The 17,159-nt window shown below is 40.2% G+C and overlaps 1 protein-coding gene across 2 annotated transcripts; it reads right to left on the reverse strand.

Annotated features, from left to right (window-relative positions):
- On the reverse strand, positions 474-7,961 carry THUMPD1 (THUMP domain containing 1). 2 transcript variants are annotated; one of them, XM_005697563.3, is made up of 4 exons: positions 7,666-7,961; positions 6,248-6,419; positions 4,880-5,128; positions 474-4,372 (listed from the first exon to the last, which is right to left on the reverse strand). In XM_005697563.3, exons 1-4 carry the CDS (start codon positions 7,894-7,896, stop codon positions 3,951-3,953), a joined length of 1,074 nt encoding a protein of 357 aa, XP_005697620.2. In that variant the 5' UTR covers positions 7,897-7,961; the 3' UTR covers positions 474-3,950. The 2 variants fall into 2 exon arrangements, with proteins under 2 accessions (XP_005697620.2, XP_005697619.2); XM_005697562.3 differs by having other exon boundaries at positions 6,248-6,422.

Below are 17,159 nucleotides of genomic sequence, written 5' to 3' on the forward strand. Positions count from 1 at the left end.
ATGATTAATTAGAAAAGCATAATGGACAATGAATTTATCTTGTGCCTGATCTTTTCAAAATAAAGATTAGAACTATTCTAAGAGAAATGCTCAAGACACGATTTCTTCTACTTAAAATCTTTATATGCTACTAATTCTTTAAGGTGAATCAAAATACTACTCTTAAAGTAAGGACTCTAAAGAATTCAAAAGTCAATAAATGAACTTAATTAAGTACTGTACTATATACTTCATTTTGAAGCAAACACTGTAAAATATCTAACATTTGAATTAGACATAAATGCTTAAAAGTTTTTAGTTATTGAAGAGAAACTAATATTTGTATCTTTACTTTTTGGACAATGCACATGACTTTTAATACATAATTTGACATAAAAACATCTTTTATGATTAAACTACTTTATAATTACAATTATAAAGCAAGAGCTTTACTAAGAGGCAGAAAGAAAAAGTAGAGACAGAGAACACTAGTCTTTAGGGAACTAATTTTATTTTTCTGAAAACATTAGGAACTATCACACACACACACAAAAGCTGAATATCTGGCCATATCAAAAGCAAAATACAAGTAAAAATAACATTCAGAAATCATATTTAATGATAGAGAAATATGTTTTAAAATATAAAATTTAACACTTTCCTCCATAAAGCAAAACAAGTTTACTAAACCACAACACTGAAGTGGAGTTAAGCAATTTTTTAAAATAAAAATCAAAAGAGAAAAAGTACTCCATTCCCACCCTGGAATCCCATCATATATAAAATAATATGCTCAAACGTTAGTGGAAACAAACAATTGGTAAACTTGAAAATAAATCTTTCAATGAATGAACTCAGATTCCAACAGAACACAGTACTACCTTGTATTTGCAGAAGACCTTTTGTCATACTTAGGCCTTACCAAATACAAATATAAAAGGGGATTAAAACAAACTACTATATCAAAATCTTTATGTAGAGTAGCAGCTTTCACAAAATGAAACAAACCTAGTTCCATACAGTTGTATGCATACAGCCAATTTTATTCCCAGAGTCCCAGAGTCTTGCACTATCAAAATAAAATTATCTTTGTCTTGGAAAAAGTCTGATGAAGGCACCAAAATCCTATTATTCACATTCCTCCAATGATACTTAGAATGCTCTTATCATCCTTTCAAAGTAACTTCAACTTACTAAGGGTTAACATTCTAAAAATATATAAGGAAGTGCCAGCCTCATCTGCATTACAAGGTCCTTTCTATTCATATAGCATGGGTTGGCCTTTCATTCACCACTGACTCTTTGCAACCCCATGGACCGTAGCCCACCAGGCTCCCCAGTCCATGGAATTCTCCAGGCAAGAATACTGGAGTGGTTTGCCATTTCCTTCTCCAGAGGACATTCCTGACCCAAGGATTGAACCTGCGTCTACTTTGCCTCCTGCATTGGCAGGTGGATTCTTGCCACTGAGCCACCTGGGAAGCTATTCTCTTTGCCTCATCCCAAATTCTTCTGGTCTGGTTAACCAGCAGAATCATTAGCTTAGAAAGATAAAAATTATTTCCATGTTCAGTAGCCAATAAACAACTACAGCCATTGGTGCAGGAAGACTTAACACTTATACTATCAAACTGCTTAAAAAATAAAGCCAACTCCAAAAGCTAATTTCACAACCCCTCAGTATTCTCAATTCAGATATTTTATTTTGCAATCCTCTTTGTTATCTCTCTTCTTTTTTCAGTTTTACCCCGGAGGAAACCCTGAAAAAACTAAAGTATGTGTGTGTGAACACCAACTTGAAGGATACTTATGTTTCACAGAAATCCACAATTGGGAGAATAGGACTCTCAGTTCTTCCTCTTCTCTCCATGACAAAATCTCAGCCTGAGATTTTGAGAAAGGGTTCCTCCCCCAGTCAGTGTTGGGAAAAGGAGGGGAAATGCTATTTAATTTGGTTTTGCAATTCTTCAAGGAGAGTTTAAATAAGGCTTGAGACATTGCTTTCTTCATTCTCAAACCCAATTGTCTGTGGAAACCAACAGTGCCTTATGCAACATAATTATTCCAAAGTCAGTTTCTTTTAATCCAAGACTGTCACTTTAAAGAAAAAAATATTTTTCTCCAGGTCCTCATAAAAACAGCTCATTTGTTCTTGCAATGAAAAAATGTCTAATGAGACCATTCTTCATCTTCAAAGTATTTAGCAAAATCTGGCCTAGTGTTTTCTTGTACTTAGAACTTACTGGTAATTCACCTTTCAGCTCAAATATCCTGTGGATAACTCTTTCTCAGATAAGCATTGGATTTCTCTATGTAAGAGATTTACATGTTCTTCATTCAGGTTTTAGTTGGTTGTTTTAAAAACATAAATGTATCTTTAATTAAGTTAACCACCTTTGTAGCATTATTTAGAACTTTCTTCATCTCCAAGCTTTTCCTTCACACTGTGAAGAAAGCAATGTGCTGTAATTACCAAAGTCAGGATATTCTTTTAATAAAGTGATGCAAAACTTGTCATGCAGCCAGCCACCGATGGGGCACTAGGAGTACAGATGACAGATCACTGGGTTTTCAGATATGAAGACCTACTAAATTTTATTGACCATTGTTTGGAGAGGCTCCTAGCAACTTAAAAGTTTTCTTGAATTTCCTGATCATTTACAAATCCTACAAATGCTATAGCATAACAAATATTCATGAAATCTGTTGATCATCAGCTCGCACAGAGAAGCTGCTGCTTTTATACAAAACCTCTTTAGCATCACGTAAGTCAATTTATCATACTGACAGTAAAGTCTTTTCAATTTCTTGTACTCCTTCTTGATCTAGCTAAATGTTGGTATTATTAGATTCTTATCAATTTTGTGAATTTTTATTTTCTGGAAAAAATCCTACCACTAAATAATTTGCTTTCTAAAGTTTTTCATTGAATGTGATTTTTGTGAACAGAAGTTTTACTGTCCTGGTATTCCAAAGCCATTAAAATAATCATCTTTACTTGTCAAGGGGCTATGATTTATAGTCGCAACTGCTAAAACAAATGTTCAGTTTATAAGTTGCATTTCACAAACGATATACAATGGAATGGAACAGCTTGGATTATAAATCCCTTTACATTGTAAAGTAGCTTACAATATAAAGAATTTGAGTCCCTGTTGCACTAGTAGATTGCAGTGACTCAGAAGACACATTCTTTATAACCAACCTTATCAGAAATGTCTGTAATTCTATGCCTAGAACATTTTTCTTTCAAACCTTGCCTTCAAAAATTGCACCACTGCACCACCAGATCTGTTTGTAACAAATGTTATCAAAACATAAAAATGAGCATAACTTCCACTGTAGGGGCTATGGGTAGGATCCCTGGTCTGGGAACTAAGATCCCACATGCCCTATGGCGTTGTCAAAAAAGGGGGGCTGGGGAGAGGGATAAAAACAAAATAAGAAAAATCCCCAAAAGTAAAAAAATTCACAAAACAATTCACTTCTAACCTATACAACCCATGTTTGTCCAATGTTTACAACAAAGTAGCAGGGGACAACTGAGTTGCAATACACAAAAATTCCTTTCTTAGAATGGAAATTTCCCTCTTGAGTTTTGATTTCACAGAGCCTGTTCACTCCTGTAAGTCAGCTGGTAGTGCAGAAGGGGAGGGTGGGGAAGGTGATCATGAGGGAGAGGCCAACATCATTCCCCTACCACCCTCTGCTGTGTAACAGTGTTCACCAATTTATCCAAAGTCTCTTCTAACCCAACCAAATGCATGTGGGCCTACTGCACACTGCCATATAGGGTTGAAAGACCTCTAACAAAACTATTAGCAGAGGTGCTCCACTACTATAAGTAAACAATTATGCAGAACACAATATCAAAAACAGTATTTTTAGTCACAATTTTATATGGAATCCCAGGAACATCTCACAAAACTGCAGTTGAAAAATCCACCTCCAACAACAAACAATATCTTTTCCTATCGGAGATCATTTTCATTTGATTCAGATCCTTCTGTGACTTGACTTGCAAGTTCAGGTTTAGAGACCCCCTCATTCACCAGATGTGTCTCAGATATTGATTCTGTTGGACCCAGCTCTTCACTGTTCTCTGGTACCACTTGTTGGTTATTTTTTCCTTCTGCGGGGTCATTTTCACTTGATTTGTCACCAGATTCCAATTTAGCTTCTTTCCCATTTCCTGTTTGTACTGCCTGCTTTGGGTTAAGCTGTGACAAGTCCTTAGCACTCTTCACCACCTCCTGGAGATTGTATTTTCTGAACAACATGTAATCTTTCACAACACTCAGGCAACAGACAGCTTTAATGATTTCTACTACCACTGTGTACTGTGGATTGGTAAGATCCACTTTATTTTCTGAATTGAGGCTGCCTACTATTCCTGTAACAAAAAGGAAAACAAGATAAAAAAAGATGCCATTAAGCTTGGTGGATACAAAAACAATCTTTCACCTCCCTCTATTTAGAATTTGTTAAATTTATAACTAACCTTATCAGAAATGTAGTTGTTGAAACACTACATATACTAGTAGTGTTATACTATACTATACTATATATATAAATGCATATACTAGTCCACTATTTTACACGCACTTGAATCAAGTTCTCTGAATGCTTTCAATATATAAAAACAAATGAAATCCTGAGAAAGTTAATAAGAGCCCTTTTTTCCTCAAAGAAAATTCAATTCTGATTTGGAAAAGACTTTAGTATCTAACTACCAAAAATAATATCATACCCAACATACTGAAGCTAGGCTTGATATTATTTAATGACATTTTAAAATACTTGCTCTCACTCAAAAATATAAGCCCTAAATATTAAAAAAAAATCTTAAAAGCAAATATTTACCACGGCACATCTTTGCAAAATCACTAAGAAAACATACCTGCCAACTCTTTGATAACTTCTTCTCTATTCATATGACTGTTATTCCGAGATTTGTATACAATCTGAAATGTTCCTTTGTTTGGAGCTTTAAACCATGGTTCCAAAAATGTTTCTGCATATTTTTTCATATCTTCTAAGAAAGCCTTGCATGTGCCTGAGATGGGCAACATTCGTAGAATAACCCGAGTCTTCTTCTTCTTGGTTTTGTATATATCTTGGAGAATATGATGCACCAATTTCTCAGGTTCTAAAAGAAAAAAATCAGCACAAAACAAACACGTAAGTTTCAAGGTCCTCACACATTTTAAACTCTTCAGACTCTCTATAAAGAGTTTTCATTGGCAGTGACATATACTGACGGTAGATTAGAAAAACATCATAATAAATTTTAAACAAGTTTAACCAATCATTTCTTCCAACCAATATTTCTTTAGTGCACTCTGTTATACTATACTATATATATAAATGCATATACTAGTCCACTATTTTACATGCACTTGAGTCAAGTTCTCTGAATGCTTTCAATATATAAAAACAAATGAAATCCTGAGAAAGTTAATAAGAGCCCTTTTTTCCTCAAAAAGGAAATAGTACAGATAATACTGTATCTAATAACTTTACTTTTATCAAAAACAATTGTTCATGAAGGCTCTGGAGTTAATTTATTCATGATGTCTGATTTATCTAATGACAACGTCATACTGTTGTTTTCCTGTAACGGCAGCAATAATCAAACTAATAAATATTAAATAGAACATGTTTTGCAAAAAACAAAGCAAATATCTTCAAGTCACTTAAGATTTAATCAATCCATTAGATAAGTCTGTACAGAAGTCTAGATTTCAGACCTCAGAGTCATCCCTGAGCCACAAGATCATAATGTAGTCCTTAGGAAGCATCCTGACTACATACAATTCTATTTGGGGCTGTGCAGTGTTTTCAGTATTTTTAAATTAACTACACTTAAAAACATAGAAACTTCTCCAGATTTCCAACTTCTTTTAAAAAATCAGAATATCTGCCTCTCCTAAGACTACATTCCCAAATGTCTGGAGCCATTCCAAACTGGGAGAGCTGAGTAGCATCTGTTCCTTTTAGACAGAACCATGTACTCTTGCTTTGCCTAAAGTTAAATACAAAGGAAGCGGCAAACACAGGTTTCTACTCCTACGCCCAGGTTAGTCCACCACCCCATTTCGCCTTTCCATATGCCTAGTGCCAACACAGTGCTAACACAGAGAGGATGCAATCAAATGATTAACTGAGCCATGCCCATGAAGCCATTTTGTAGGCAGTGTTCTCAGAGACAGGGTGATGTCCTGATATTATAGGATCAATAACCTTAAAGTGTATTAGTCAGACACACCTATTCCAAGTGTCCTGATGAAGACTACATTATTGGCTCCACTCTCCACTGACTGGAATCTTCTTAGCCTCATCTCTGTGGATGCCTTAATGTCACCAACTTCTTTCTTCAAGGCAGCTTCCACATCATCTTCTCCCTCACTTCCAGAGGGTTGTTGATCCTTGTCTGCAAACTGCTTGCATAAAATTCATGAGCAGAAATGCCACAACAGCTCATGTTAAAAGCTCTTAATTAACTATTTATGCAAACCCCGCCCCAGAAGATGCATTAACAATAAAACTATTTATTTAGACACCACCTCCTCCAAAATGTGGAGAAAGAAGGGAGTTTCCTCAGACTACCATACATATCATTTGAAACTGTTTTCTAAAGCATCTTGACAGTCTGGGACAGAGGGAAACGTGCTCACCAGATGAATCATTTCAGGGTGGACTTTAACCCTATCAGTAGATATCTCTGTGCCTGATATGACACTCTGCTTTCCTAAGATTAAACCAAATAGTTATGAAATTAAAAATCCTTTACAACTGTACTACTGAAATAGAACTTGCTCAAGGTATCCATATAGACAGGACATACACTTGTTGCCCAGTTCTCTGCTCCACCAGTGGTGAATGTGGTTACCAATCAGGCACTAATCTTACACATTTATGGGGCTTTGTTTACAGGGATGTTATTTTATGTACATATGCAATTTGTTTAGCCATTTCCAAAGTCCTAAAACATTCTTTTTATGTAGCTCAGCAGAATTAAATAACATGTTCATCCTTTGAGCTAGTAAATGACAGTACCTTACCTGAATTTATATTAAATAACCTTTGTACTATGCTCCTCCATTTAATTCCCTGGGGTGTGCATGTGTGTGTATTGGTCCCAATCCTAAACCAATAATATAATTATTTCCAAAATTGAACAACTAGATTTCATACGGTATTGTTATAAAATATTTCTGCTGCTTGAAATGCATTTTTATATGCATTTGAGACGAAACTAGCACTAGAACCCAAACCACTATTTTAGAGATGTTAGTGCTTAAGACAAACACTGTATTACAGCCATACGGTTCCAAATGGTGGCAAAAACCTTAAGTACGAATGAAGTGTGAACTTGAACCAGTGTCCTGGTGAGCAATACTTCCCAAAGCTACGATGAGAAATATGTGTTTCTGAAAGAGCTTCAGAAACCACGCCTGAACCGAAGAAAGCAGTCTATACTGGAAGCCACCGTGATGAACGATGGGGGTGGAAAACAAGGAGGTGCAAGTATTTCAAGTACAAGACCAGGTAGGGATGGGGCGGGGGGAAATATTCCTAGGCGAGGCCACGCCTCCTCACCGCCACTCTGGCGGCCAAATTCACGCAACTAGCTTGCCACCCTTCCCTTCTCCCTCAAAGGCCCGCCCTCCCTGGGACTGGTACCTTTTCTGGTCCATACATGTCGTCGCCGTATTCGTTGAGCAGGCTATAGGCCTCCTCCACGCACTTGCGCTCGTTCATGTTACAGGTGATGAGAATGCCCTGTATCCCGGGCTCCAGCTGGCGGGGCCCACCGCCATCCCAGCGCCGAGCCCGCTTGGCCTGCACATACTGTGCCTTGCCTTTACGCTTCCCGCCGCCAGGCTGAGGAGACTGCTGTATGCGGGCCGCCATGGTACGTTAGAGTTGAGGCCAGCGAGAAACGTGTTTCTCCACCGCCTGGGCCACTGCTGGCGCGGGCTGATTACGTCAGCTGTGCGCGAAGACCTCCCCTAGTCCCTCCCCCGAGCCTCATTCCGTGCTACGTCGGGTCCTAGTGCCGGTACTAAAGGGCGGAAGGCTGTGGCGAGGTGGCGTGAGGCCCGCCCCTCGCCAGGACTGACAGCCACTCGCCTTAGCCTCACCACCCTCGGGAAGAAGCTGTTTCCCTGGTGTAGGGGCCGGCCACAGGTGGCCGCAGCTTACTGCATCCAGGATCAGCAAATTGGCAGCCCTTTCAGAAGTGGCGGTAGTGGCAGTTTCCAGAACGTTAATGCCGGTTCAAGCCTTCAAGGTTTCCCAACTGTAAGGCCAGTGCGGCGAAGAGAACAAGCCGGGCAGTTAGGCAAAGAAAAGGAAATTTATTAAAGCGAAATGAAAGTGACTGGCTCTCCAAAAGAAACCCAGTAGAATCCTTCTTATACCCAGTAGAGGGAAACTGGGTCCCCTGAAGTGGGGTGGTTAGTTTATCTTTAGCCTGCAAGTGGAGCTCGGCAGTCACGTAGTCTTGAGAGAGTCAGAGGTGTCCCACGGTAGGGTGATCGGGTAGTCTTGGGAAAGTAAGTGCCAGCGGTGAAACTAGGATGTTGCTTCAGCAATGTGATCAATTTCATGGGTCACTGTGACTTTATCTTTTGTTGGGGAGGTCAGCACAATGAGGCCCCATGCAGATCCTATCACCAAGCATCTTTGGCACTTGTTCCTCCAGCCTTCCCTATAATTCTATCAGCTTTCCAAAAGTTTCCAATAAATTCCTTTTTAGCCTATATTTGCCAGTATATGTTTCTGTATGACTTACAACCAGGAATGGTGGGTTGCATAAATGTTTCACACTGCTATCTCTGTGGTTATCCATAGGCTCAGCAACTATCATGTTAATATATTTATCTTTTAAAATCGTTGAAAAGATATCCGTTTTGAGGTATGTGTTCAGGAGGAGTAAGTGCTCCCCACACTCACCCACAGTTACTACTCAGGTACAAAGTTGTTGCCAGATTTGAGCTGCCACAAACCCTAAAGGAGGTAATCTGCAAAAGGTGCACTGAACTTAGAGTCAATAATTGTTTATTATTGATAAACAATATTTTTTCACCCCAGGTTTACCATTATTTCAAAAAACCTTATCACCATCTTACTTTTTGCTTTCACCTTTGCTTCCACCTTTACTTTGCAGAATGTCATCTGTGGAGTTTGCATAGCATATATTTCTGGAGATCCTGAGCTGCTTGTGAGAAGCAGTCACATTACAACTTGCCATGCTGTGGTGTTGTAGCAGTGGTCCCACATGGGACCTAAGGCATAAGGGGCCTTTCCCTCCCTGGCTCCGGCCTGCATGGTCCATTAAGACAGACACCAGCTATAACAGTCCCACTCAGCAGTTGGTCAGGGCACCCCAGTGGGACGACCCCTCCCACTCAACCAAGTGAGCAACTGTCCACCAGCAACTGGCTTATAGCCCTGTTTTGCCATTGGTTGGTGCCCCTGAAAGCCCCTTCTCCCTCCCTATTGTATATAAAAAGACCCTGAATCCTGACTGAGATGAGATGGTTTTTGGAGACTCTAGTCTACCATCTTCTTGGTCTGCTAGCCTTCCTATAATTCATCACTCATTGCTCCAGCAACTTGTCTCTTGATTTATTGACCTGTCGCGTGGTGAGCAGAATGAACTTGGGCTCAGTAATAAATTTTGGTGAGCCAGCCAGGAGCCATGCTGCTCCTGGTGAGCTGGCCCCACTTGGGGAATTTTCAGGAAAGGCCCTAGCAGCTGCCAGGACATTTGTCCTGAGGATCTTCCCTTCAGAATTTCCTGAAGTGGCATGGGCTGCCCCACCGTTTGGCAGTTGGAGCAAGGAATTGACATTTGGGAGCTGATGGGCTCCATATCCTAGGGTAAGTTGCTCTGGTGTGTACAGCTGGGAACATATTCCCCTCTCAATTTGGACTTTTCCTTTAAAGGAAAAGCCAATTTGTGGGGTACCTTTTTGAAAGGGAGTACCCTTTCAACAAAGGGTACCTTGTGGAATTTACCTGATTTTGTGAACTGGTTTTTTTGCTTTTGGTTTTGTGTCCATTCATAATGGAGTCTGTTCATGCCTTTGGCATTAAATTTCTGTTCTGTGATTCTTGAACTTATCAATAGGGGAAATACTCCATCTGTCCCTAAGGAAGGCTGTTTGGGCTGTATCCTAAATAAATGGGCAAGATATAGCTGTGGGCCTATGACTAAGAAAGAGATGATATCCTGTTGTGATGGTGTGTGGTCCCAATATACACTAGCATCAGGGAATCGATGGCCCTTAAATGGCTCAATTAATTATTATATGATCTCACAATTAAAATTGTTTTGTGAAAGGGCAGGTAAAAATGATGAGATTCCATAGGTAGAGACATTTATGGTATTACATCAGGAAGAAAAGTCAAATGGGTGCTGCCTTATGGTGCAGCAATCCGGAAAGAAAGTCAAGGAAATACCTATTCTACAAGAGGGAGAGGGAGAAAGTGAGAGTGAGGATATGTTGTTTCAGAACTTAAACCCTCTCTGACCAACCCAGCTCCTCCACCGGCCGAGCATGTTGCATTGGCAGGTATTCCAACTGCCCTAGCTCATTTCCCCTCCTTGTGAATATCAGTTAGGGGTTTCTATGTTAACACCCAGGGCACAGGAGCCTAGCTTGGCATCACCATCCAAGACCCTGTAGGGAACCCAGTTTGAACGGGAGCCACTTCTGGAGCAGGGCAATTTGCCTTGCACCAATATGCCATGCTGCTGCTGCTGCTGCTGCGTCACTTCAGTCGTGACCGACTGTGTGACCCCATAGACGGCAGCCCCAGGCTCCCCCCGTCCCTGGGATTCTCCAGGCAAGAACACTGGAGTGGGTTGCCATTTCCTTGTGAAAAGTGAAAGTAAAGTCGCTCAGTCGTGCCCGACTCTTAGCGACCCCATGGACTGCAGCCTACCAGGCTCCTCTGTCCATAGGATTTTCCAGGCAAGAGTACTGGAGTAGGGTGCCATTGCCTTCTCCAATTAAAAGAAATAGGAAAAAAAAAAAAAAGCATCCAGCAAGAGGCACTGGAAGGGGAAAGGAGAGAACCCCCCTTGCTAGTTTTTAGCAAGGTATTATATACTTTTTCAATTGGTTACTAATAATAGCTCAAGGTTGTAAACGTCTTACCAAACCCATTCCCAAAACATAAATTTTAAGATAGCAAGATTAGCCAGAAGGAACCCGTTTCTGTTAAGAAGGAGAAACATGTCATCCAGAGCAAGATACATTGTTTCATTAACATAGCTTAAGAAGGACATACAGACAATTGGACATTCTCATTAGCAAGATATATGGGTTTGTTGAGCAACTGAAGCTCATGGTTTGAAAAAGTTAGTTTCATGTAGTCACCATAGCAACACAGGATTAAAGGAGCCTCCTACATGACTAAGGCCTAGTGAAGGAATGTAGAGGGGGAAAATAAAAGTCCACATTTGTCCCTTCGACTCCTCTGCTCATTTGGGGACCCTGGAGGCCTACCTGATCATTAACTCTTTTACCATAAAGACAAAGTTAGTCCGAGCTCTGGCCTTAGGACTACCAGACTTAAAGAAACCTTTCAAATTGTATGTTGATGAGAGACAAGGCAAAATCACTGCAGATGGTGACTGCAGCCATGAAATTAAAAGACGCTTGCTCCTTGGAAGAAAGGCTATGACCAATCTAGACAGCATATTAAAAAGCAGAGACATTACTTTGCTGACTAAGGTCCATATAGTCAAAGCTATGATTTTTCTAGTAGTCATGTATAGATGTGACAGTTGGACCATAAAGAAAGCTGAGCACGGAAGAACTGATGCTTTTGAACTGTGGTGTTGGAGAAGGCTCTTGAGTCCCTTGGACAGTAAGGAAATTAAACCAGTCAATCCTAAAGGAAATCAGTCCTGAATATTCATTGGAAGGACTGATGTTGAAGCTGAAGCTCCAATACTTTGGCCACCTGAGGCAAAGAACTGACTCATTGGAAAAGACCCTGATGTTGGGACAGATTGAGGCAGAAGGAAAAGGGGACAACAGAGGATGAGATAGTTGGATGGCATCACTGACTAGATGGACATGAGTTTGAGCAAGCTCTGGGAGTCACTGATGGACAGGGAGGCCTGGCGTGCTGCAGTCCACGGGGTTGCAAAGAGTTGGACACAAGTGAGCAACTGAACTGAATGGGGCCAGATGCCATGATTTTAGTTTTTTGTGTTTCTTTTTATCTTAGTTTTTTTTAAAAAAATATTTAGTCTTAGCCAGCTCTTTCACGCTCCTCCTTCACCTTCATCAAGAGGCTCTTTAGTTCCTCTTTGCTTTCTGCCATTAGAGTGATATCATCTGCATATCTGAGGTTGTTGATGTTTCTCCCACTTATCTTGATTCCAACTTGTAATTCATCCAGCCCAACATTTCTCATGATGTGCTCAACGTATAGATTAAATTAACTGGGTGACCCCAGATAGCCCTGTCATACTCCTTTCTCAATTTTGAACCAATCAGTTGTTCCATACAGCGTTCTAACTGTTGCTTCTTGACCCACATACTGGTTTCTCAGGAGACAGATAAGATGGTCTGGTATTCCCATCTCTCTAAGAACTTTTCAGTTTTTCATGATCCACACATTCAAAGATTTTAGAATAGTCGATGAAACTAAGATAGATGTTTTTCTGAAATTACCTTGCTTTCTCTATAATCCAGTGAATGTTGGCAATTTGATCTCTGTTCCTCTTTCTTTTCTAAACCCAGCTTGGACATCTAGAAGTTCTTTGTTCACATGATGCTGAAGCCTAGCATGCAAGATTTTCAGCATGACCTTGCTAACATGGGAGATGAGTGCAATTATCTGATGGTTAGCACATTCTTTGGCACTACACTTCTTGGGAATTGGGATGAGGATTGACCTTTTCCGGTCCTGTGGGCACTGCTGGGTCTTCCAGATTTGCTGATGTAATGAATGCAAACCTTGATGGCATTCTCCTTTAGATATCTGAATAGTTCTGCTGGAATTTCATCACATCCACTAGCTTTATTAACAGCAGTGCTTCATAAGGCCGACTTGACTTTGCACTTCATAATGTCTGGCTCTGGGTGACTAACCATAGCATCGTAATAATCCAGTTCATTAAGATATTTTTTATACAGTTCTTCCAAGTATTCTTTCCATCTCTTCTTGATCTCTTCAGCATCTACTAGATCTCTACCATTTCTGTCCTTTATTGAACCCATCTTTGGGCGGGTTGCTTCCTCGATGCTACTGATTTTCCTGAAGAGATCTCTAGTCTTTGCCTTTTTGTTGTTTACTTCTATTATTAAACACTGTTCATTGAAGAAGGCCTTCTTGTCTCTTCTAGTTATTCTTTGAAACTCTGCATTTCTCCCTTGCTTTTCTCTTCTCTTCATTCTTCCACTATTCAAAAAGCCTCCTCAGATAACCACTTTGCCTCCTTGCTTTTCTTTTTCTTTGGGATAGTTCCATTCACTGCCTCCTGTACAGTATTACAGACCTCTGTCCACAGTTCTTCAGGCACACTGTTAATTAGATCTAGTCCCTTGAATCTGTTCATTACCTCTACTGTGAATTCATACGGGATTTGATTTAAGTGACACCTGGCTGGCCTAGTGTTTTGTTTTTTTTTTTTTTCTGGTTTTCTTTGGTTTAAGCCTGAATTTTGCTATGAGAAGCTGATGATCTGAGCCACAGTCAGCTCCAGGTCTTGCTTTCACTGATTGTATACAGCTCTTCCGTCTCCAGCTACAAAGAATGTAATCAATTTGAGGTGATGTCCATGTGTAAAGTAGTCTCTTGTGTTGTTGGAAAAGGGTATTTGCTGTGACTAGGGCATTCTCTTGGCAGAATTCAGTTATCTTTTGCCCTGCTTCATTTTGTTTTCCAAGGCCAAACTTGCCTGTTACTTGAGATATAAATTGACTTCCTAATTTTGCATTCCAATCCCCGATGATGAATAGAACATCTTTTTTAGGTGTTAGCTCTAGGAGGTCTTCTAGGTCTTCATAAAACTCATCAACTTCAACTTCTTCAGCATCAGTGGTAGGATCATAGACTTGGATTACTATGATGTTGAATGGCTTGTGTTGGAAACAAACCTAGATCATTCTGTTATTTTTGAGGTTGCACCCAAGTACTGTATTTTGGACTCTTCTGTTGATTATGAGGGCTACTCTTTTCTTCTATGGGATTTTTGCCCACAGTAGTAGATATAATGGTCATCTGAATTAAATTCACCCATTCCTGTCCATTTTAATTCATGGATTCCTAGGATGTCACTGTTTATTCTTACCATCTCCTGTTTGACCACATCCAATTTTCCTTGATTTATGGACCTAACATTCCAGGTTCCAATACAATACTGTTTTTTTGCAGCATTGGATTTTACTTTTGTCACCAGAGACAACTACAGCTGAAAGTCGCATTCGCTTTGGTCCAGATGCTTCATTCATTCTGAGGCTATTGGTAATTCTCCTCTGCTCTTTCCCAGTAGCATATTGGAAACCTTCAGACCTGGGGGATGCGTCTTTTGGTGTCATATCTTATTTGCCCTTTATGCAGTCCTATACATATATATAGATATAGATACATAGATGTCATTTATATATCTATATCCGTGTGTGTGTGTGTGTGTGTGTGTGTGTGTGTATATATATATAAATGATGCTTAGACTTTTGCTCTTCTCAACTAAAGCTCAAAGCTAAGAATTGAGAGGCACTGTCTCAGCCATTTCCAGAGTAAAAAAAACTGTAAACAAAGACTAAGTTAGGTATATCTCTCCAAGTTTGGAAAAAGATGGCTTAATTAGCCCTGCTACATCCACACCACTCTGCTTCTCAATTTACATCAAAGCCTGGTGAGGGGAGAGAAGAGAGTGCTTTCACCTCCCTTTCCTACTTCTTATTTCCACTTTAGTCAATGCTGCTAAGAATGTTTTCACCCCCTTTGCAGAGAGGGACATAAAGGGAATCCCTTATAAAGGTTAAAGCTGTTTGGGAGAAAAAGAAACTGGCATCATATTCCTGAGTTGATGTACCCTTCCACCTGGTTAAGTGAGAAAATGAGCCAGGATGGCAAGAAGAGATAGGTGGCAGGATACAGAGAGGGAGAATGGGGAGGGACACAGCAACAGAGGAGAGGACTGTAGCCCAAGACAAAGTATTCTAAAGATGTGTGAGTTATCTGTGTCAAGTAGACTCCCAGAAAGTACTTGGGCTTGAACAGGTAGACCCAACCGATAGAGGATTAAAGTCACATTGTCATGGTAACTCCTGTTACCCTAGTATTTTTTCCTTATCCCCAACAAGAGAATATCTAGAGTTTACAATTGGCAAGGGAGAAAAAGTGGGAGATCAACCAGACTGCTTGTTTCTATTCTAGGCGCTAGACTTGGAGGAGCAGCAAAAATAGTGGTCAGCCCTCCTGTCCAATGCTGGTCCTTAGAAGCACAGAGCAAGTCTGTGCTGAAGGGAGAGGAACAGGTACAAGGTACATTGTGTTTGAGATTTAAATTTTGAGTGGACAAACTTTTAACAACTGAAAGTGATTGGAAAGTTGTAGGACTATCCCAAGAAGTCTTTCATTTTTCTCAGTTTAATTACTGTGTGTTTTGGTGTGTTCTTCCTTGGGTTTACCTACCTGGGACTCTGTACTTCCTAGACATGAGTAACTGTTTCCTTTCCCATGACAGGGAAGTTTTCAGCTATTATTGCTTCAAATATTTCCTGAGGTCCTTTTTCTCTCACTTTCTTCTCCTTCTAGGACCCCTATAATGTGAATGTTGGTGCATTTAATGTTGTCCCAGAGGTCTCTTAAACTGTCTCCATTTCTTTTCATTCTTTTTTCTTTATTCTGTTCTGGGGCCTTGATTTCTACCATTCTGTTTTCTGGGTTAATTATCCGTTCTTCTGCCTCAGTTACTCTGCTATTGATTCCTTCTAGTGTATTTTTCATTTCAGATATTGTTTTATTCATCTCTGTTTGTTTGTTCTTTAATATTTGCCTCCATTCTTTTTCCAAGGTCTTGGATCTTCTTTATTATCATTATTCTCAATTTTTTCCCTAGCAGGTTTCCTATCTTCGTTTCTTCTAGTGTTTTATCTTGTTCTTTCATGTAGGACATATTCTTATGCCATCTCATTTTGTCTAACTTTCTGTGATTGTGGTTTCTATTCTGAAGACTGCATGGTTGTAGTTCTTTTTGCTTCTGCTGTCTTTCCTCTGTTGGATGAAGCTGTCTAAGAGGCTTGTGCAGGCCTCCTAATGGGAGGGACTCCACGGGTGGGTGGAGCTGGGTCTTGTCCCTCTGAAGGGCAGGGCCATGCTTAGGAAAACTTTAAGCAGTTTAAGCTGTCTGCTGATGGGTGGGCTGTATTCCTGTCCTGTTGGTTGTTTGGCCTAAGGCATCTGAAGTCTACCGGCTATTGGGTACAGGTAATGGCAGCCTCTGGGAGGGCTTATGGCAATGTGTACTCCCTAGAACTACCACCACCACTGTCTTTGTCCCCACCGTGAGCCACAGCCATCCTCTGGCTCTTCGGGAGACCCTCCAATACTAACAGGTAGGTCTGACCTGGTGTCTTATGAGGTCACTAATTATTTTCTCCTGTGTGCATGGGACCTTGCATGTATCCTCCAAGAGTAGAATCTCTGTTTCCCCTAGTCCTGTGGACTACCTGTAATCAAACCATACTGGCTTTCAAAGACATATTCTTTGGGGACTCCTTCTCCTATTTGTTGGACCCCCAAACTGGGAAGTCTGATGTGGGGCTCAGGACTTTCACTCCTGTGGGAGGGCCTCTGTGGTATAATTACTCTCCAGTCTGTAGGTCTCCACCCAGCAGGTATGGGATTTGGTCTTATTGTGATTATACCCCTTCAACAATCTTGTTGTGACTTCTTTATCTTTGGTTGTAGGTATCTTTTTTGCTAGGTTTCCGTGTCTTTCTGTCAATAAATGTTCAGCAGTTAGTTGTGATTTTTGTGTTTCTGTAAGAAGGGGTGAATGCATGTCCTTCTACTCCACTATATTGAGCTCAACCCCCCTCCAAGAAGTCATTAAGTGATGGAAAAGGGATATTGAATATTGAGGAGGAAAACAGAAATTGAGGGGGAAATAGTTTTGAGTTAAGAGTCATTTGAAAAG

Source organism: Capra hircus, chromosome 25 (assembly GCF_001704415.2).
Source record: "Capra hircus breed San Clemente chromosome 25, ASM170441v1, whole genome shotgun sequence".
NCBI classification, from domain to species: domain Eukaryota; kingdom Metazoa; phylum Chordata; class Mammalia; order Artiodactyla; family Bovidae; genus Capra; species Capra hircus.